The 22,373-nt window shown below is 46.8% G+C and overlaps 1 protein-coding gene across 1 annotated transcript in view; it reads left to right on the top strand.

The window, feature by feature from the left end:
* Positions 1 to 16,173, top strand: part of SPPL3 (signal peptide peptidase like 3) — a 76,631-nt gene extending 60,458 nt beyond the window's left edge. Inside the window, exons 4-11 of the mRNA XM_080941261.1 lie at positions 2,931 to 3,050; positions 3,277 to 3,355; positions 4,242 to 4,354; positions 6,728 to 6,834; positions 6,979 to 7,142; positions 13,418 to 13,617; positions 14,279 to 14,388; positions 15,574 to 16,173. Coding sequence (XP_080797387.1) covers positions 2,931 to 3,050; positions 3,277 to 3,355; positions 4,242 to 4,354; positions 6,728 to 6,834; positions 6,979 to 7,142; positions 13,418 to 13,617; positions 14,279 to 14,388; positions 15,574 to 15,645 — 965 coding nt within the window. The 3' untranslated portion in view covers positions 15,646 to 16,173. The remainder of the gene's footprint in view (positions 1 to 2,930; positions 3,051 to 3,276; positions 3,356 to 4,241; positions 4,355 to 6,727; positions 6,835 to 6,978; positions 7,143 to 13,417; positions 13,618 to 14,278; positions 14,389 to 15,573) is intronic.
* The last annotated feature ends 6,200 nt before the right edge of the window (positions 16,174 to 22,373 follow it).

The raw sequence follows: 22,373 nt of genomic DNA, 5'->3' as shown, positions 1-22,373 counted from the left end.
AGCTAGTCAGAACATAGGAGGTGGGACATCCATCGGGGATAGAGAGGATTCTGGGAAATAGTCAGGAACACGTGAGATTCTCCCTGAAGGCTGGGGAGGCAAGGAGAGGAAACCAGCCATGTAGCTGAGCCCAGGTTAGGATAAAGGGTAATAGATTAAGAGTCCGTTGGAAAACAAGCTGAAGCTTATGTATGGCCTAAGCATTTATTAATAAATAATTAGGCTCAGAGTGGTTACTTCTGGGAATTAAGTGATCAGGCAAAAAACAAGATTATAACCACACCCACAGGCAAGCTGACTTTATCTGTAGACTATAGCATGCTTTGTTTTACAAGAGAGAAAAGAATGTAGACATGGGTTAGGTTTGTAGATTTAGAAAGGGTTTTTTGGGGTTTTTTTAAGATTTTTAAATTTTTACGTATTTTGTATGTATCATTTCTTTTCAAAAACTATTGTTTTTGTGAAATTTGTAGTTTTTCTTAGCTCTTTGAACTATAGAAGAGTTCAGAACTCTTTAGGGAAGTGAATTCATAAAGCTTTGTCCTGTAGATGCACACAATGGGGATCCTCTGTGCCTGCTGCTCAGAGCAGACCATCTTCTCTGAACTGTGCCTGTTTGTAAATTACTTTACCACTAAGAAGCAGTTTTGGTTTGAAAAAAATACTGATTTTACCTACAGCCCTAAAAAAACTCTTGGGATAGACAAATGTAAATTTCTAGGAGAAGAGCCTTTTGTTTTCATTTTTATTTTGTTTTAAAACTGGCTCACTACATAGCTCAAACTCAGTGTATAGCTTAGAATGTTCTTGAACCATAATCTTCATAGGCCTTTGCCTCTGTGTCTGTTTTTGTTTGTTTGGTCTTTTAAAAATGTATACTACTTTTTTGTTGCTCAATGTGCATGTGTGTGGATGTGGGCGTCTCCTTTTTACCACCATGAAGGTTCAGGGCATCAAGCTTGGCACAGGTGCCTTCGCCAAACAATAAGCTCTCTTGCCAGTCCCCAAGCCTAGTTTTGAGATCACCAGGTGTGTGTGTGTGTGTGTGTGTGTGTGTGTGTGTGTGTGTGTGTGTGATTTATTTTAAAAATCATGTGCATATGAAAATGGGAGGGAATGGGCACAAGAGTACAAGAGTGTAGGTGCTCACGGAAGCCACAAGAGGGCATCAGGTCCCCTGGAGCTATCAGTACACAGGTGGTTGTGAACTGCCTGGTGTGGGTACTGAGAACTGAACTCAGGTCCTTTGCAAGAACAGCGTGTGTGCACTTAACCATTGAGAGCTCTCCCTAGTCTTAACAATAGTTTTAAATGTCACCTTGTCATTTTCAGCCCTTTATGCCTAGGTTTCACCTTAATTGGGTCATTGACTTGTAGCCTTAACACAGATTTTTACTTTAGACATTCCATTATAATAGATTGTGTGACAATTTTCATAGGAGTTTTCAGTCTCAGCAGGATTATGTACATGGCATACATAATGGGGGGAGGGGGCTCATTCAGCCATCATCAGATTCTGACTCTGTAAATACTCTGCTCACAGGTCTTGGCGCCTGGTGCAGAATTAACTTTTCTGTTGTAGAATTTTAGCTAGACCCCAACCCTAGAGATTTAACTAAGTAGTGTAATATTTAAGAAAATGTCTTCAGAAATGGCAGGGTGGCTCAACAGGTAAAGGTGCAGGCTGCCAAGCCAGGGAATCTGAGTCAAGACAGGGGAGAAGGCAGTAACACCACAAGTTGTCCTCTGACCTCCACATGTTTGCCACGGCACACCCACATACAAACACAGAAAATAAGTAAGTAATTGTAATTCCACATAATGAAAATTTTTTCAGGTGGTTCCAGTGGAAGGCCAAGAATTAAGAAAGAACACCAAGCTGTGTGTCCTGTTCTGTCCTAGGACTTTCTCTTTTAGTCTCCTGTTTTGTGCCCTAAAATTTCACAGCCAAGGACTGGAGAGAGCTCAGTGGTTAAGAGCACTGGCTGTTCTTCCAGAGGTTCTGAGTTCAATTTCCAGCAACCACATGGTGACTCACAACCATCTGTAATGGGACCTGATGCCCTCTTCTGGTGTGTCTGAAGATAGCTACAGTGCACTCACATACATAAAATAAATAAATCTTTAAAAAAAATTTTTTCACCACCATCACCACCACTCCCCCAAAAGCCAGACAATGGCAGTGGGGTGAATGACTTTAGTCTCAGCAGAGGCAGGTGGCTGTTAGGAATTTGGTCACTGTACTGAAGACACCAAGGACAGCAAGGAGCTCACCCTCACTGTAAGCCTTAGAGCCTGGAAGCTACACCTTACACAACAATGTCAGGAACCCTGTTTCATGAGTTGCTGTAAAATGCACAGGCGTGTTCCTTGAAGGACAAGGATGGCAGCTGTAGAATGTGGAATCTGGATAAGGACTGAAGACATGGCAGGTCTACAAACTGATGTCAATTCCAGTTCACCAAGCAGCTGGGAAAACAGCTCAGCAGTCAAGAGCACTGACTGCTCTTGTAAAGCTTGATTCTCAGCACCCACATGGCAGCTGACAACTGTATGTAAGTCTAGGTCTAAGAGATCTGGTGCCCTCTTCCGACTCTGTGTGGCACTGCATGCACTCTGACCTGCATCAGGCAAAACTCCACACACATAAAAGACTGTAATTTAAAAATGCATTTCAGTGCTTAAACCCTCTTGGGTAGAATGAATTCCATTCTGGCCATGTGTTGAGCATTTCTTTGTGATCTGTTACCTCCAGTTAAGGTCTGAAAAATCCTCAGGCTATGACAACAACATAAATGGATCCTAAAGTCTCTCAGATACCTCAGGTTATCATGTGATGCCCAGTTTGTGCAGTAGTTTGTAAAAGCAGGGTGCGTGGCTAGGTTGCCTGCTGTGGAGTAAGGGTTAATGTGCCCTGCTTTCCTCTCCAGGTATCCAGACCATTGATTCCACCCAAGCTCTGTTCCTTCCGATTGGAGCATCCGTCTCTCTCCTGGTCATGTTCTTCTTCTTTGACTCAGTTCAAGTGGTGTTCACAATATGTACAGCAGGTAATTTAGCTTCAAGTTTACTAAAAGGAATAAAAGTATTTTTAATTGTTGTTCGGAAATTATGATGTAAGTGCTTCAGCACAAGCAGACAGATAAGGGGAAGATCTTTTAGGTAACTTTTCTACTTGTTAAAATATATATTGGAAAACCATCTTCCATGAGTTATACCATTTTTTCCTGTCATGGGTAAAGAAAAAAATTAATAAAACTTATTTTCTTTTTCTAGTTCTTGCAACGATAGCTTTTGCTTTTCTTCTTCTCCCAATGTGCCAGTATTTGACAAGACCCTGCTCACCTCAGAATAAGTAAGTACTTAGGACTTTCCCTGTAAGGTACAAGAGTAACAGGTGTTGGCTGAAAAACACAAATGGCCAGAGAGAAATTGGGGAGTGAGGTGCGTAGCTGCCCTTGTTAAAGCGGGAAGACAATGTCTCCTTCTGCACCTTTTAAGGCACAGACATCTTTAGAAGTTTGCTCCCTTAGGAGGACACAGCAGCCTTGTAGGAGTGGTGACTCTGTTGGTCTCTGGTGACTGCAGATGGTGCTGCCGTGGCTCAGCTCATTGTTGACACCCTCACCTCCTGGAAGCCATGGCTCCATGGACATCCAGACCGATAGAGGTGGTGTGGGGAAAACAATCAGTGTGGCATCTGGTTTTCCAGAACCAAGTCACATACATTTTCCCAGCTTAGAGTTATTACCCCATCGGTGCTAAATGAATGGGACCTACTCCTCACTTGATTGTATTTTCTCTTAAGAATAAGATTTGCCTCCTAGTCAGCTCCAAGAGACTGATTATTTTACATTATACTTTTAGACACCCATACTGAAAGCTTAGTGTAACAATGCACAGTGGGTGAAAGTGCTTGATCCTCGGAATACACAATGGAATGACGATGCTGTCACCCGACCTCAACTTACACCCCCCACCCACACCCACACACACAGTTGTGTACACACAATGATGGCAATAAATAAAATACAAATTGAAAAAATGAACTGCGTCACCAACTGGGAGCTGAATGATAATTCCTGAGTATTTCATCAATGACTCCAACCAGGTTTGGATCTTGTAGCTTCCCAGGTATTAGGTATTGCCCTGTTCTGACCCAGCCCTTGTAAATGCTTTTCGCGGGATCATTTGGTCACTGAGTTTAGCGTGCCCCTCAGTGCAGCCAATGTGTTTTCCAGGATTTCCTTCGGTTGCTGTGGGCGTTTCACTGCTGCAGAGCTGCTGTCCTTCTCCCTGTCCGTCATGCTGGTCCTCATCTGGGTTCTCACTGGACACTGGCTTCTGATGGATGGTATGTGACGCCATAAGCTGTGTCTGTCCCTCTCATGGCTTCATAGGCCATGGCCTCACCTGTGGGCCATGGACCAGTGCAAATGTGTAAATTTCAAAAAAACAATTGTGAACAGCAAAAGAAAATTGAGAATCACACACACAGTGACTCCACAGCTTTGACGCTGTGCACAGTTGTTGCAACATCATGTGCCTTGGTTCTGAAGACACAACATGCCCGCCTCAAAGCCCTCTGTTCATCCCCATGTGTCTGTGTACACAACAGCTGCAGTCTATCCTTGGGGACACAGCGGTGTGATAGAGCAGGGGCTTTCCTCTGCTGTCATCTGTCACTTTGGGCTGGGGTTGGGGTTGAATATTTGATTTTTACAATTGCTGTTTGGACCAGGCATAGTGTGTGTGTGTGTGTGTGTGTATGCCTGTGCACACACATGTGCATTTTTATCCTGGACAAGGTCTCTCTACATGGCCTGGCTGTCCTGGAACCATTCCTAGACCAAGCTGGCTCCACCTTTAATGCCCAGCTCAATTAATTGTTCCTATGCTACAAGAACTGGACAGGTAAGAAAGACCAGCCCTCGTTCAGACGGGCTTGCCATGTAGTGCAAACCTGCCTCCAAGACCCTGCCTCAGTCTCCCTTGGGATTACAGGCGTGTGCTGCCACATACCATGTCTTCCACAGCTCTTTGGAGATGTTTAGCCTTCTCTACTTTACAACCCCCCTTTGCTCAAAAAAAATTTTTAAAGGAATTTTTTAAGACTATTTTGTGTGTGTATGAGTACTCTATCTGCCAGAAGAGGGCATCAGGTCACATCATAGATGGTTATGAGCCACCTTGTGGTTGCTGGAAATTGAACTCAGGACCTCTGGGAGAGCAGTCAGTGAGTGCCCTGCCAAGGAAACTTGTACAGCCTGGGTTATAGGTGTATAAAACAAGCACACTATCAAACACTGGTAAGAAATCATAAGTATAGTAGCACCTTTAATACCAGCACTCTGGAAGCAGGTGAATTTCTGTGAGTTACAGGCTAGCCTGAACTACATAGGAAGTTCCGGGTGAGCCATGACTACATAGAAAGTCCCTGTCCCTAAAAACCATAACTGCTTGATGGACATAAGGTACTTACTAAGGACAAAGTGCACTTCAGTGCACACAGGGCAGGGAGGTTCCCACGGCAAAGCTTACATATTAGACTCCAGTCTCCGGTATTTAAAACAAAACCCAAACCATGCACGATGCTGAAACAGAGGCACTTTTTACTTTTACCAAAAACAAACAAAAGCTAACAGAAAAGGTCTGGCTGACTATTCCATGTGCAGCTGTGTAGCATGTCCCCCGTCTTTGCTCAGGACTGACCCGTGTCCAGAGGCCATGCTCATCGAGGCCAAGACTGCCCTCGCACTGACTCAGTGCGGAACGGCCTGTTCACTCAGATCCTCACACTGTAGTTTTTAAAAACAAATAATTTAACCTGCTATAATCCAGAAGTACAATAAGAATGGCTGTAGGAACAGTCTTTGTAATTTCACCGTTGTTCTTTGAGAGCAGAAAACTTGGTGTGCAGTGAAAAATGCTGGAGCCCTCAGTGCCCAGCTGCCTGCTGGGCCTGTGTAGCACACGGCCATCTCAAGGCGTCCAGTGGGTGCTGTTGCACAGGTGGGAGCCCCTCCCATATTTGGGTCTTTAAGTTAATTTCTGATGGTTGCATGTTTAGAAACCCTTACTAGTGACTAATGTTTTTTCTTTTTATTGTTAAACATGGTTTAAGAAATTGGCTGTAGAGGACCTTTAGGTCAGAGAATTGAGTGGACAGAGGGGTGGGTTATTGGCAAATATTATGTTAAGATTAAAATGTTACAGATGTTGCATCAATGGACTAATAGAGAAAACAGTGAATTATTGGAATGGTGTCTGAATGACGGAAGGGGACTCAGGGATAAGTTGGTTTTGGTTTGGTTTGGTTTTCTTTAAAAGACAAGGCCTCACTATGTCGACCAAGCTGGCCTTGAACTCAAGGATCTGCCTGCCTCTGCCCTCCTGAGTTCTAGAATTAAGTGTGCACCACTGTGGCCAGCTGAATTGGCTTCTTAACAGGGTAGTATACTCTCTAAAGGAACAGGGTGTCAAGAGTAGAGAGGTGCCATGTAGCTCAGGGTGATAGAGATCCTGGGTGCCTGCAGGCAGCCCAGCTCTGTGTAGGAGAGTGAGTGAGGGGACCTGCTTCACACCTTCGCAGGTCCAGATGGGCTGCTACAGTGAAAAGTAATTGTCTGAAATGAGAGCTCAGAGCACCTAGGGCTGGGCAGTCAAGGGCTTATGGAAAGAGACCTCCCACCCACACACTGAACCCCATGCTCACTCTACACTCTAGCTCTGGCCATGGGTCTTTGTGTCGCCATGATCGCCTTCGTCCGCCTGCCAAGCCTCAAGGTTTCCTGCCTGCTTCTCTCAGGGCTTCTCATCTACGATGTCTTCTGGGTGAGTATGTACTTCCCTAGACGTCCTGTTCGCTTCTGAATTCGGTTGAAGTGGTTGCTGCTCAAAGCCTGGCACCCAGCAGTCTGAGGCAGTAGACTCCCTTGATCCAGCAGCTCCTGATGCAGCATTTCTTCATCTCGGCAGGTATTTTTCTCAGCCTACATCTTCAACAGCAATGTCATGGTGAAAGTGGCCACACAGCCAGCTGACAATCCCCTCGATGTTCTGTCCCGGAAGCTCCACCTGGGACCCAATGTGGGGCGTGATGTTCCTCGCCTGTCTTTGCCTGGAAAACTGGTTTTCCCCAGGTAGGACTGACCTGGGGTCCCCTTCCCCCATCAGGGAACACAGGGCCTTTGGGCCTGGGTCCTCTTTCATCAGCACTTGGATCCTACACTGAGAAGGACCATCATCCTCAGACCTGTGTAGGCGGGGAATTTAGCATTAGCATGTCGTGTTGTGAGTTTGTCATGGTGTCCTCACATGTTAGTCTAGATTCCATTTTCCTACAAATGATACTTTGTTCTTGATACACATACACACCCTCACTTCCTCGTGTACTGGTAAGTGTGGTGTGACCGATGCGGCAGTAATGCTCACATACTGCATCATGTGCTGCTTGTACTTTTATATTTTTGAGGGGACTCTGATTTCCATGGTGGCTGAACTAATAATGTACATTCCTACTAGCGTGCTTCCTTAGGGTTAGCCCAGAACCTGAGTGCTGAGAGATAGGATGTGTCCACCACACCTCCCCTCTGTTTTCTCCATAGCAACTACTCTGACTGTGGTGACGTAGAATCACACTGTGCTTTTGATTACACTTCCTGAAGTCGGTGACTTTCTTCCAGTAAGACTTATTAGTTGTTTATAACTCTGAGAATTCTGTTCAATTCAATTTCTACTGGTCACTTTGCTTCAAGTTTTGAGGTTTTTATATACTCTGTGTTAATCCCCAGCAACACGAACACAGGCTCTGTCTCTCCACTTTGGATCCTTTTGCTGGAGCTCTGATGCTATCCTGTTTGTCAGCTCTCAGTATCACCTGGGCTGTTGAAGCCATTACGCAAAATTTTGCCTGTTTGTTGTTGGAAATGTGTTCCTCTTACCAGCTTTAAAGTTTCTAGTCTTAGGGTTTTGTTTTGTAAATACACTTTGTGTGTTTTGCCTCCATGTGTCACATAAAATGTTTTTATGGTGTCCTTGGAGCCAGAAGAGGGAATCAGATCCCCTAGAACTGCAGTTACAGATGGCTGTGAGCCGGCATGTGTGTGCTGGAACCAAACCTGGGTCCTCCGGTGCTCTTAACCACTGACCCATCTGGCCCTTTAAGTCATTTTGAGCTGGTTTTATCACAGATTGTCTTGGTAGGGTTTTTGTTGCTGTGAAGTAGACCATGCAGCTCTTAAGGGAACGTCTCACTGGGGCTGGCTTCCAGTTCAGAGGTTCATTGTCATCTAGGCAGAAAGCATGGCAGCACGTCGGTAGACTTGATGCTGGAGAGGTAGTTGAGAGTTCTACGTTGGATCAGCAGGAAGAGATGATCAGACTAGGCCTGGCTTGAACATTTAAGGTCTCAGAACCTGCCCCCAGTGGCCACTTCCTCCACCAAGGCCACACCTCCTTATAGTGCCTCTCTCTCAGGAAGATTCAAATACATGAGCCTGCGGGAGCCGTTCCTGTTCACACCCCATGGGGATCTCCTTTTATTATAATATACATGAGCATCCAGCTTTCCTAGATGTTTTGTTGAAAAAGCTATCTTCGATGTATGTGCTGGCATCTTTGTCAGAAATGGGGTGTGCACTGGGGGCTGGGATAGAACACAGCGCTATGGCTCTTGCACCATAAAACGAATCAGGTATGAGAGACCACAAGTATTCTGCAGTCTGTCCATTCCATTGGCTTGTGTATGGTAACGCTAACAGTTTGAAATGAAGTCTAGCCTTACTAGTGGCACTAGACTTGCTGTGGCTGTTCAGGCCCTTTGGGTTCCATGTGTATTTTAGTTAGTACCGTCTTCTATTTCTACTAAGAATGGAACTAGAATTTTGATGATCATGCAATATGTAGGTCATTTTTAGTAGTACAACCATTTTCACAGTGCTGGTCCTTGAGTAGCTTTTTCCATTTCCTGTGGAATCACTTTTGGGCTGTAAAAAACTATTGCTGGCCAGGCCAACCTGTCTACACAGTGAGGTGGGTTTTTTGTTTTGTTTTTCCCTTGCCTTGTGGCTTTAAGAATTTAAGCACCATATAAAAAATTTTTTTTAAAGGAAGGAGTACTAAAGGTGAGTTGAACCGTTCTCTGACCCTTGGACTGACCCAGCCTGGCTGTGGAGCATGGTCTCTGATGTGCTGTTGAGTTCAGCTGAAAGAATTTTAATTAACAGATCTCCTGCCTGCAGCACCAGGGAAGATGGTCTGCAGCCTTGTTGTTGGGAAGTCCTTATCTTCCTTATCTGGTTTTAGCGTTAAGGAAAGTTTGGTTTGGTGTGGTGGGTTTGGCAGTGTCCTTTCCTGTGTGTGTGGAGTAGTTTGACTGTGTGGATGGATGGTCTCAGAAGTCAGCAGGCATATGTTGTGCAGTCCTGGGCTTTCCTTACTGCTCACCTTAACTTCATTGCTCACTCTTGATCTGGTGAGGTTACTACAGCCTTGATTTCATTTTGGCTGATTGTATGTATCTAGGGGTTTATCCTTGTCACCATCTTCCAGTTTGGGGAACATAAGATTGTAAGATCCCTCTTATTTCTCTCTGTTTTAATTTGGGTCTGCTGCTTCACTCTGAGTCTCTCCCTACGGCTTACTTTACTTGTGGTGAGACTTTGATGTCTTAAAAGTTTTATGATAGTTTAAAATGGAAATCCTAACAGCTGTAAAGGTAGCATTAGATCTATGTTTGTTGCATTTTTATTTCTCCATTGACCTCTGATACTCAGGACTGTGTGTGTGTTTGAATAGCACATTAGTTTTACCTTCTTGTCCCGGTAACAAAATCCCCACAGAAGCACCTAGAAGAGGTTGGGCTTATCCTGTTCCCTAATTAGGGAGATGTGGTCCATCCTGAAGGGAGGTGTGTGGTGGCTGGGCCTTCATCTCTAGTGGTGGAAACTTTGGGCATAGCTTTCTTTGAGGATTAGGAAACAGAGTCCCTTAGGACACCACCACCACCTCCCCTGAGGGACCCTTCCTCCTTGTAGGCCTTACCTCCTAATAGCTTTGAATTTTTGGAAAACAGAGCCACCGTCTGGGGGGCCAAATATTCAAACACAAAAGCTTCTGGGGCATTTCTTACTTGAACCAGGACACAGTCTTGTTTATTCATCTCTGGTTCTCTTCCCATATAACCTGATAAAATGCAGGAAATTATTTCAGGGGTCTTTAAGACTTGATTTTTGCTTTATCACCTGAAATGTGACATTGTCTTTTTCTTAAAATTTCACAGGCTACTGAGAAGAATGTGTATTTTATAGCTATTGGGATATTCTGTAGAATTTTATGCATTTTTTTTTTTTTTTAGTCTAAATCACCTAAATTTAGCCTGGCTCTACACACCTTTAATCCCCATACTGGAGAGGCAGAGATAGGCAGATCGCTTTTTGAGAACATCAAGGACTACACAGAGAAACCTGTCTCAAAAAATATGTACATTTAGGTCAGTGGGTCTCAACCCTTTGTGGGCAACGAATGAAGCTTTCACAGGGGTCTAAGACCATTAGAAAACACCAGTATTCACATTATGGTTTATAACAGTAGCAAAATTATTGTCATGAAGTGGCAACGAGAATAATCGTAAGTGGAGCTGGAGAGATGGCTCAGTGGTTAGAGCACTGGCTGCTCTTCCAGAGGTCCTGAGTTCAAATCCCAGCAACCACATGGTGTCTCACAACCATCTGTGATGGGATCTGGCGCCCTCTTCTGGTGTGTCTGAGGACAGCCACAGTGTCCTCACATACATAAATCTTTAAACTGTCTTATGGTTGATGGTCACCAAAACATGAATGTATTAAAGGGTCGCAGCATTAGGAAGGTTGAGAGGCCCTGCTTTAGAGTCTCCCCAGTTTGTTCCAGTAGAGAAAACTCTCTAGTGTTTTGGAAAATGAGGAAACAAACGGAGTCCTGGGCTACGTGGTGAGGACCAAGCTCAGCACTTTGATGTCCCACCAGCCCTGGGCAGGGTGGGCTGCAGAAATGCAGTGCTCTACTGGAATATGGCTGTCCTCACCAGAGCAGCAGGACCGCGGCTCACCGTGTCCTTATTGTCTGAGCCACCTAAACTCAGCATGCCCAAAACCAGACTCCAAACCTACTGCACACAGCAGTCCCCAGACTGGGCTATGTGATTATTCCTAGTTCTCAAGCCTTCAGAGTAGCTTCTTCTCAACTAGAAGCCCTAGCAGATAAGAGTGACAGTGACCCATGCCCCTGCTGCTGCCCTTACGCTGTCACACTTGAGCAAGCACTGAAGGCTCGAGAGCACCTTGTTTTCACCGGGCCACTAGGCTGACCTGGTAGGTAAGATGCTGGTCCGTCTCCCTCCCCGAGGGGTGGGACAAAGTCACAGCTGTCGCTGCTGCTGTCTTTGTGTTGCTCTGTGTGTGCTCTTCCATATGCTGGCATCGCATGTGAGGTGTGATGCTGCTCCTTGTCACCCTGACCCTTCTTGTTAACATCTGAGACATTATGCTGTCCTCATCGTCTACAGGTATCCTTGACACCGTCACACAACAGCGCGTGTCTCTGCAGCTTTTGCTCTTTACCGTTGGCTGAAATGAACAGATTCTGGGTTTTTTCCCTGAGGCTTTTGTAAAACTGGGTTTCATGGTAACAGCCTCAGTGACGTCCTGGCAGAGCCAGTGTGCTCCTCACTCTGATGCAGAAGACACGCAGGGCAATAGTTGACACTTTGAAAAGTTGCTTAGGAGACATTAACTCACAAGTGGGGTTTAGCCAGAGGAATATTACCTCCCAAGTTCCAGAAGGTGAGTAGTGTGAATGAGGCCTGCTAGAGAGAGTTTAGGCTGCTGAACGTCTGTTCAAGGTTCATCAGCTGTTAGACCTCATTCCCATAACCAAGGACACATCCTGACTTAGAACCAGCAGTTAGGCCCCAGTCCTCCAAGAACACAAGACATCAGGTGGGTGCAGGCTCACAACCATGACGTCCCCTGTGAGCAGGGTAACTCTGAGAAAACAGTTGGGTCCCTAAAATGGCAAAATGTGATCTCTTTGCTGTGTAATCCCCCGTCTGCCTAAGTAGCCAGACTGGCAGACTCCTGTCTGTATAAAGTGTTCAGAGTGTACCTTAGGCCCAGGAGCCGAGAGAGACTGAGGGTAACAGTGTATGTGGACGGAACAAGTCTCCCATATATGTAGTGAGTGACATCCTCTGTCATGGCCAGCACTTTGGACATTAGCCACGGTCTGCCTCGTGCTGTTTCATTCGTCCAGTAAAAAGCTTTCTCTTTAATCTCCCCAAGTGTGTGGAGTGATTTGGTACTGGGTGTATTTCTGCAACATGGTGATAGGTCTTATTTGTTCCTTGTTTGTGAAGATTTATAAGAGGTGCCTATGTGTGGATCACCCAGCAAACACTGAGTGCTCTCCAGAAGCAGCAGCCACCTCAGAGCTTCCCGAGGCCAATGCTCTGAGATCTTTACACTTTCAGAAGCTAGTGTTGAGCCTGCCATAGTGGCTCGTGCCAGTAATTCCAGTGTTCAGGAAGCTAAGGAAGAATCTAACTTTGAGACCAGCCTTGGCCCCATAGCAAGACCTTATCTCAAAAAAAAAAAAAGTCAAACAAAAAGTAAGGGGGCAGGGAGGCATCATGGTGGCACAGGCCTTCAGTCCTAGGATTTGAGAGAAAGAAGCAAGTCTTTATAAGTTCAAGTGGCTTGAAACTTACAGTTAGTTCCAGGCCAGCCAGAGCTACAGTGAGACCCTGTCTCAAACCAAAAGAAACAAATAGAGTCCTTTGATTGTAAAATGAGAAATTATAAAAAATAATTATAAAAGATTATAAAAACAAGTGGAAAGTGGAATCAGTGAATTAATCCAGCAGCTGTATTTCTTTACCTTTGCTAGTCCCTAATAACCACACAGAGAAACCAAGATTCACTTTAAGCTGTACCTTAATACAGGGCAGATAAATGATTTATATCAACCCTGTGGTAACCTGGCTCCCTCCCAGCCCCATCCCATGGTACCTGCATAGTATTGCTGGTCTGGCTCTTTGGGCTTCAGATGTTTTTTCTCATGGTGTCTTCTTGGACCTTCGCCTCCCTGTGGTTGGCAGAAGGTTTCACCCTCTTCTCTCTTCTGCCCCAGCATTTACTGACAAGGCAGAGAATAAATGGTAAGAATTGTTTTCACAAACTTAAGACAGGAGATCTTTGACCTGAGCATTGCAATGCTGTGTCGGGATTGAAACAAGACACAAGGGCAGAGAACTCAATATGTGACTATCACAGAGATAACCTTTACCCAGTGCACAGACATGGTGCCTCATTGTATGTCTTAGAAAGCCTTCAAGCAGAGGTGACAGACTGCAGTGTCCTTAACATGTGACCCTGTGTTTCAGCTCCACTGGCAGTCACTTCTCTATGTTGGGCATCGGGGACATTGTGATGCCTGGCCTCCTGTTATGCTTTGTTCTTCGCTATGACAACTACAAGAAACAAGCCAGTGGAGACTCCTGTGGAGCCCCTGGTCCAGCTAATATCTCCGGGCGCATGCAGAAGGTCTCCTACTTCCACTGCACCCTCATCGGGTACTTTGTAGGTAAGAAAGACCAGCAACAAAGCAGCCGGTCTGCTCGCTTCTTTCTTTCAAGGCTTGCCCATCAGACCGCGTCTTCCAGCCGCCGACTAGAAAGGCAAAAACTGCCTGCTGTTTAGATAACCCAAAGGAATCCTTGAGGTGCTGTGTGCTCCATATGTCGAGTGCCCGTAACTGAGGAGTAATGTAGACACACATGGCCAGTTCTCAGCCCCGCACCCACTGGATGCTAAGGGTCTAGTCACTGAATAACCTAGTCTTTGTTTTCTTGCCTCCGTCAGCTCTGATGCATAAATTACCTCTGACCTCAGACTAACTCACAGACCACAAACAGGAAGACACCGTTGGGCTCGGGCAGAAATGCAGTGCATGCACACACCACACACACGCTTGTGCTGCTGCAGAGTATGTTTGAAAAAGCAGCTTCCCTTCACCTGCATACACAGGAGTGAGCTCCTGTCTGTCTGCAAACCCTGAGGGGTCAGCAAGTGCTGTCACCGAGGCTTTGTGTCATAGCTCACGTCTGCTATCACACTTGGGGCTGGGCTCAGGCCCAGTCCTGGGGTGTCAGAGCTGCCTCACTGGTCGGTCTCTTTCCTGACGGTTGTACCTGAGTTGTACCTGTCAGCTGTGTCACAGCCACTCACCAGTGCCTCTCTCGTAGGTCTGCTCACCGCGACCGTGGCGTCCCGTATCCACCGAGCTGCCCAGCCCGCTCTCCTCTACTTGGTGCCATTTACCTTATTGCCGCTCCTCACGATGGCCTACTTAAAGGTGAGCCGGCTGCACAGGGGAGGCGCTGACAGTCCCGCTGCTGTGTTCAGGACCACTGAGGGACCAGGTGAAGCCAAGCAGGGATGTGTGCTGATAGACTTCTTGCTTTGATCACAGCAATGCCCTAAGGCCAAGCCCACTTAGGGCTGAGGCAGGAGGAGAATTTTGAGTTCAGGGCCTGCGTAGCCCTGTAGAGCTTAGCAAGCTCCTGTATAGAAGTAAAAATCTAGGGGCTGGAGAGGTTGCTCAGTGGTTAGAGCACTGACTGCTCTTCCAGAGGTCCTGAATTCAAATCCCAGCAACCATCTGTAGTAGGACCCAATGCCCTCTTCTGGTGTGTCTGAGGACAGCTACAGTGTACTCACATATCATGTCCATAAAATAGATACTTTTTTTTTTCTTAAGTGAAAACCTAAAGGGCTAGAGCTGGAGGGGCGCTGGATTCAGTCTCCATCTCCCAAATGCCAAACAAAACACAGCAAGGCCCTGTTGCCACCTGATGGCTTTCTAACAGTATGTGTTTGGAATGATTTTAGTGTTTAATATTGGGGCTGAAAATGTGGCTCAGTGGTTCAAATCCTTGCTGTTCTTGGTTCACATTACCTGTGTGGCAGCTCACAACCATGTGTGTGTAACTCCAGTTCCAGGAGATCCGCCATGCACACTAGTCACACAAATGCTGTACATACATATGTGCAGGCAAAATACTCATCCACTTAAAAATACATCTAAATAGTGTGTATATACTATTACAGCACTATGACTGCTGTCCCTCGGAGGCTTCATAATTCTCTTACTAAAGATTTTTGTTGTTTTTGAACAGGATTTCACAGTGTAATTAATGTAGCCCTGGTTAGACTGGAAGTGGCTATATAGACCAGATTAGTGTTCTCAGGGATCCACTGCCTCTACCTCCCAAATGTCTATACTAACCTACACATCCCTAAAGGTTTTTGTGGACCTGTGTCAGCCCAAAGAGTGACTTATTTGCCAGGTTTTTAGCCTCTTACTTTACAAAGGTTCGTGAGCACACCAGAGAGAACTTCCCTCAGGACTCAGGTCAGTTGTACCGAGGCCCCTGAGACAGGCTTCTCCTTCCTCGAGAGGCCTGGACATCTGCAGTGAGTAGGGTTGATGCTCTGGCATTCTGAACCTGGACCTCAGCAGTGTCGTTTCTGTCTCCAGGGTGACTTACGAAGGATGTGGTCTGAGCCATTCCACTCCAAGTCCAGCAGCTCCCGGTTCCTGGAAGTATGATGCCCGTGTAAGAAGTAACCAGAGCGCCGTCCTCGTCCTTTCCTCTCATGGTGTGGTTTTGTTCCTTCTGCAAGCTTGCTGGGTACTCGGAGGCATGCCTGCTCACGGAACTGCAGTGTGACTGGAGTTTGTGTCTGAGGGGAGCATTCGCAGAGGGTACTGGAGCCCTGCGGAGGGAGCCCTTCTCTTCTGTGCTCTGGGAGAGTGGACCCTTGAGACGGGGCAGAACCTCCCGGTGCTGCTTCCTCGAGCTTTCACGGATCTGCACCAGACTGTTGACTTGTGGGAGATGGAGAAGTTGACTTATTTAAAAACTACAAACAGCAAGGAGTTGTTCTAGAACTTTGAACACTAAACGGACGAGAATCAGTTAGCAAACCGAAGTCTCTTCAGTGAACCCTCCAAAACTTTGGGACCAGTTTCTTCTGGGGGACTCGATTTCAGAGACCTAGGGCAGAACATCTGTCCTGTTATTTTTTTTTTCTTTTTCTTTTGGATTTATTAAATATTTCCTGTGGTGTGAAGTGACTTATTAAATCCACAGACATTGAATGACTTCTTACAACATACACATAAGAATTTGTTGTAATGACTGTGTCCAACCGTGTTGGCAGTGAGCAATACACGGTTTTATACATACGTACATATATATATATATACGTGCACATAGATATCTATGAGTAAACAGCGACTAAAAACCTGCTAAGATCATGCCGTGTAGCAGACAGGGGCTTGCTGTCATTTGAGCATGTAGAACAGTTTACCGTGGCTTCCTCGCATAAGCTGCCGTCTCCCATATGAGTCACGTGCGGTTGTGAGCTGTGGACGCGTTGAACCGATAGACTCGTGGGCTGTGGGAACTCCTTCTGATCAGTGTAGCAAATTAGGGATGAAAAGTTTGAACTTTCTGATCCTTTCCTTTTTACAGGCTTCTCCCTCGCAGTTTTAGTAACCGCCTCGGACCAGTGCATGTATTATAGCACCAGGTGTCTGTGCTTTCTGATCACAGTGATGTACTACTGTAAATACATTTTTCTATTTTATATTTTTTTGTATTTTTTTTGACATTTGGTTTCATTGGTGCGCTGTATTTTCCATGCCCTCAGACCCTTAGAAAAAACAAAACGGAAAAAAGCAACGCAGTCCTGTCCTTGCTGTTGTACTTACAGTCTCCGTTTACCTGTGGTGACAACTGGGCTTTGGGGACAAATGTCAGTTGCCTCTGCAAATGGAGCTGAAGTCCGGGAGCTGGAGACAGAGCAGGTTGCAGCTGTGACTTTGGACCTGGCCCCGCGCTGTGCAGAGTCCAGCGTGGACTCATCTTCACCTCACACTGGTAAGCTCTGCCTGTCCTTGTCCCTGCAGACACTGCGGCACAGGACACAGCCCGAGCCCGGCTTGTCAATGGAGCAGCGTGCCACCATGCTGTCGGTTTCTCTGTCCTCTTCAAACTCTGCTCAAGGGTCTGAAGGGTCGGTTTTGTCTCTAATAAATGACTCCTTTTTCTAGCTTTGGTCCTGACTTCACTTTTGGTGGTTGGTGCAGAGCTGAGCTCCCATTTACCTCTCAACAGAGACTGTTGAACTTCTCTGTCCCCAGGGTTGTCACCTGCAGCTCTGGCTCTGTTGTGTGGACTCAAGTGGAGAGTCCCATCATCAGCAGAGTTATCGCTACGTGTGGCAAAGACTCCTGTGCTCAGTGCTGAGGGGAGTCTCTTCTTCAGCCCCAGGGAGGCTGGGGCATCTCCACGGTGAAGTGACTTTAAGGGCCAGGAATGCCTGGACGTTGTCATTTCAGTCCTGGAGATTAGTCTGAGTTTGTGGGAGAGAAGTTCTGCTAGCACCCAGTACAGCTCAGGTCACATGCCTGTCTTGAGAACCTTTGAGGCAGCCTCAGCACGTGCCAGAATGTTCGTAAGTTCTGGAGACCATCAGAGGGGAGTGGGGCCTGAGGAGACAGTCCCTCCAGGCACTTTCTACACCCTTATTCCTCCTGGTGCTCGGTGGAAGCTTTCACTGTTTTCTCAGAAGTCTGTTAGGCACGGTCTTCAGAGAGCCTGTGTGCTGGTATCTCTACTGTTGATGGCTGAGTTTTACCCCCAAGCATGGTTGTACTGCCATGGTTTGGGCTGTCCTCTGACTAAAATGACCATGTAGCTCCCTGTGTGGGACAGCTGGAGCTGTGGGGACCTAGGCAGCAGGCTACTAGCTGAAGTTCCTCTACAGCAGGCCAGCACAGGCCTCTGTTACCCAGGTGAGGTACTGAGCCCACAAGGAAAAGGGGTGGTGGGGGAGGGGACATGGACATGTTACTGGAGCTCAAAATAGAACCTTATGAGCTTGTGGAGCTCACCGGTCCTAGCCTTGTGTGGCAACACTGTCAGAGCTGGGGGTTAATATGGGAATTCCTCTTGTTTTATGTGTGAGGGTGTTTGCATGTCTGATGCCACATGAGCCAGGGGACAGTGTCAAACCCTCTGGAACTGGTCCTACATGGTTGTGAACTATCTTGTAGGTGCCAGGAACCAAGTCAGGGTCCTATACCAGTGCCCCTAAGATTTTTTCCCTCCATGTATGTATACACAATGTGTGTGTGTGTGCAAGTGTCCATGGTGGACATCCGGCTCTCCCGGAACTGGAATTAGGGGTGGTTTCTAGCTGCCATGGAGGTGCTAAACTTCAAACCCAGTTCTACGCAAGAACTGCTCTTAACCGCTGGGCCATCTCTCCAGCCTCTCGGAGTTCTGAGTGTACGTGAAATAGAAACAGTTTCCAGCCCTGCTTCCCATAGGCGCCAGCGGCCTGCACCACTTTCCCCGGGCATGCTGCTCAGCACTCACGCTGTGCCTGTGGCTGGCACACTCCATCAGTCTCTAACATGAGCCAACAGGAAAAGAAAGCGGTCGGTTGTGACCTACAGATAATCGCTACACAATCCAGCTGCCACCAGGAGAGTGGGAACTCAGACTTGCCTGGGTTTGTTTCTCCCTCTTGTTGCCCCCCCCCCCAAGAATTCAAGGTCCTTCCCACCCTTGCAGGACATCTAGTTCTGTGGTACTCAGGCTGACAGGCACAAAACCAAGTTGCACACTTGTAGTCAGAAGCTGTCCTGAACACTGGCTGTGGCCGCCAACTACACAGGGAGATGTCACAGCACAGTAGAGGAGAGCCATGGCACACACCTATTCCCGTCTCTGACAGTGGTAGGCTAGACATCCCAGCTAAGAAGGCGGGACAGGCTGGTTCAGGAGCCACGCCCCTGTCAGATGTTACATCTGAATGGCCACGAAGGAAAGACTGCTGCAGCTCGTGATGCCTTGACCTTTAACCACAGCATAGCTCACAAGTCTTTGGGTCATTCCCTTGCCAAGAGGGTGTGGTGTGATGGTTGTGTGTGTGCCGGCACTTAAAGCTGGTCACACTATGTACTATTGCCTTAGGTATTTGAATCATAGCTGTGACAACCTACATGAGAATGTCACAAGCGAGATCAGAAGGATTGTAGTGTTGAAGCTTGGAACACGGTGGCAGCACCTTTAGGCCAAGGTATATTTATAAGGCCAATCTGGTCTACATGGCAACTTCCAGGCCAGCAAAGGCAACATGATTTTAGGCCAGCCTGAGCTTCAGACCAAGACCCTGTCTGAAAACAAGAACAGTAAGGTCTGGTCTGGTCTGGTCCTACTGGTCAGCCCCTTCTGTTTGGTAGACCGTGTGAACCCTAGTGCTGGTCTCCGGCAACAGGAACACTGAACATTCTAACCCATGGGCCTCAGCCTTTCTTAGTCCCTCACAGAGACCAAAAGACAGGAGGGAGACGGACAGGAGGGCAAACAGGTCTGGGCGAGTCTACCAACCAGTGCATAGGGTGCTGTACGTACAAGCAAGCAAGAAGGAAGGAAGGAAAGCAAGTGGGTGTCCACAGGACAGCTGCCTGCCAGCAGGCCAGGCCATGGCTGTCAGTTCCTCTGCCTCCGTCTGGAGCCATGCCCATGTGGGAAAACAAAGTGTGGCTCAGGACTGCACAGCTTTAAGAGTGGGCTTGGAACTGGGTCTGCCCTCAGACCCTCAGGACAAAGGATGGGAGGGAGGAGGCTTCAAGCTGGAGAATTCCTAGAGTCCTTTGCAGTAGCTGCACACAGAGGACTGGCCACACCACCAGGATCACAACTGGTGATGGGAAGAATAATCGAGTCAGGGTCTGTGTCCTCTGCCTTCATACTGCCTGCCCATCACCAAGTTAGAAAAGCCCCCTACCCACCAAGATACAGAGAAGTCTTTAAACATGCCCATCGGGTTCCTCAACGCCAGGGGACGCCGCACCTCTTCCTTGCACCTGCATGCATACCAGCTCCAGCTCGTGCGTGCACACAGCTTCATCTCTGGGGTTTGGTAAGATGGCTCGGCAGTGAATACTGGCTGTTCTTCCTGAGTTCGATTCCTGGCACCCACCTGGTGGCTCATGACCTTCTATGAAGAGATCTGATGCACTCTTCTAGCATGTGAGTGTACATGCAGGCAGCCCACTCCTGTATTTTTCTTTTAAAAAAATACATAAATAAAATTTCTTTAAATCCCTAAAATACCATCGGGATTAAACAGATAGTGATTTCCCAGTCATGAGATTGCGTCTTCACATAAGCCAGGAGTCCGAGGACCGAGGCAGCAGGACCCGTGCTCCCAGCTCCTGTTGCCAGTGTGAAGACCGCTCTGCTGAGACCCAGCTGAGAGAAGACTGAGTCTCAGCCTGCCGGACAGAATCTTAAACATGAGGATGTCACGAGTCTTGACATGGGCAGGGGGCCCACCCTTACAACACACCTGTAAAATCCTAACCAAATAAAAAAGCCGCCCCAGAGTGACCAGTAGAGGTAAGGGTGGGGGCCTGTCATTTGTCTGAGGAAGGACCCAGTGAGGCATAGTTAAAACACATCTTTTGGGGTTGGGGAGGTGGTTCAGTGGGTAGAGTACTGGCTGCTCTTCCAAAGGTCCTGAGTTCAATTCCCAGCAACCACATGGTGGCTCACAACCATCTGTGATGGGATCCTATGATCTCGTGTGCATGTAAATAAAATATTTACTACCGCACACTGAAAACACTGATCAAATCAGCTATGCTTAGCAGAGATGAAAGCAGCCTAGAGAGAGAGAGACTGTTGAATGTCAGCTGCCAGACATCACAGAGGGATTAATTTTGTGTGTATCTGTATGAATGCATGTCCCACAGCACACATGGAGATCAGGGGGTAACGTCCTTGAGTCTGTGCCTGTCCTCCCCTTGCTGAGGCATAGTCTCTAGCTTCTGCATGTCATCCTACCTGGCCCATCTCGGTCCTCACCTCTCACGACGGCGAACTGGAATACACATGGCTGTATCTGACTGTTTTGTGGGCTGCAGGCATCGAACTTGTGGCACCAGTGTTTTTACCCACTGGGCCATCACTCGGGCTTAAATGCCCACATTTAAACAAGAGTCCTTGGCAGAATTGCGGCGATGTGTTAGGATACAGTTGTCGGTCATACACATGAGCAGAAACTGAGCTCAGTACTCAAAAGATGATTATTACTAATCCTTTACAGTCAGGTTGTCCCTGCCCCAGTGGGCCCTCTGACAGTTCCTCAGCCCAATGCTCTTCCTGTCTACAAGCGAATGTCCCCAACCGCCTCCCACTCCACTAGACCCTCCTCCCATTCTAGACTTTCAAAGCAGTTATTACAGCTACATTCGAAGCCACCTGGGAAGGCAAGCGAGTTTCCCGGCGATGGTCCCACCATTTTCCATGGTTATAATTAGGTGAAATGTAGGATCCTCATAGACTTCATCCCAGGCTTGCTTCTGACAGAGATGCCTTTCCTGACACTATTACACACCCTAATGATTCCTGGGCATCAGCCCACCCTGTTGGTCAGATTTCTTGCAGATCAAAGTATAGATGTGCTCTTATGTAGTAACACTGTGGACAAATTGAGGATTTATAGAAGCCCTAAACTGATACAAGTTATCTGAAGCCCTCCATAGAATAAAAGCTGCAGGTGGAGCTCTGTAAACCTTCAGGTGCCCTGAGCTAACTGAACTAGGAAAACATTCCTCCTAGGTTAGGGATGAGGCCAAGATCTGGTAACTAAAAGACATAAGCTGGGACTGGGCAGTTTATTGTAGGTGCAAGAACAGAAAATAAATGGACTAGTCTTGTGTATAGCAATATACAAGGCAGATGATTTGTCTCTTGACAAAACGTGCTAACTGGTACCATAAAAAACATCACCTTAGAGCTAGAGAGGTTAAGAGCACCGGCTGCTCTTCCACAGGTCCTGAGTTCAAATCCCACAACCACATGGTGGCTCACAGCCATCTGTAATGGGATCTGATGCCCTCTTCTGGTGTGTCTGAAGAGAGCTACAATTTACTCACATAAAATAAGTACTTGTTTAAAATAAGTAATTGTTTAAACGTATAATGAACTTATGGCGCTAGTAGCAGATAATAAATGTTAGTCAGGTACTAGCTTAATGGAAAGACAATTCTGCTGTAACTCCTTAAGTCTTATCTATGACATGAACTACTGCCTTAAACTTACAATGAACTTATGGAATGTAAAGATGCTTAGAAGTCTATGTGATAATTTTCCTGAGAAAGTATAAAAACTAAGAACAACAATATGACTGCACCTCTCTTTTCTCTGGTTAATGAACTCTGAGCCTCTTGCCTGGCCAGTGAGAGGGCCCAGA

The sequence above is a fragment of the Micromys minutus genome (assembly GCF_963924665.1).
Source record: "Micromys minutus genome assembly, chromosome: 29".
Taxonomy (NCBI): domain Eukaryota; kingdom Metazoa; phylum Chordata; class Mammalia; order Rodentia; family Muridae; genus Micromys; species Micromys minutus.
The sequence above is the reverse complement of the archived record's forward strand: the minus strand, read 5'-3'. Positions and strand labels throughout refer to the sequence as shown.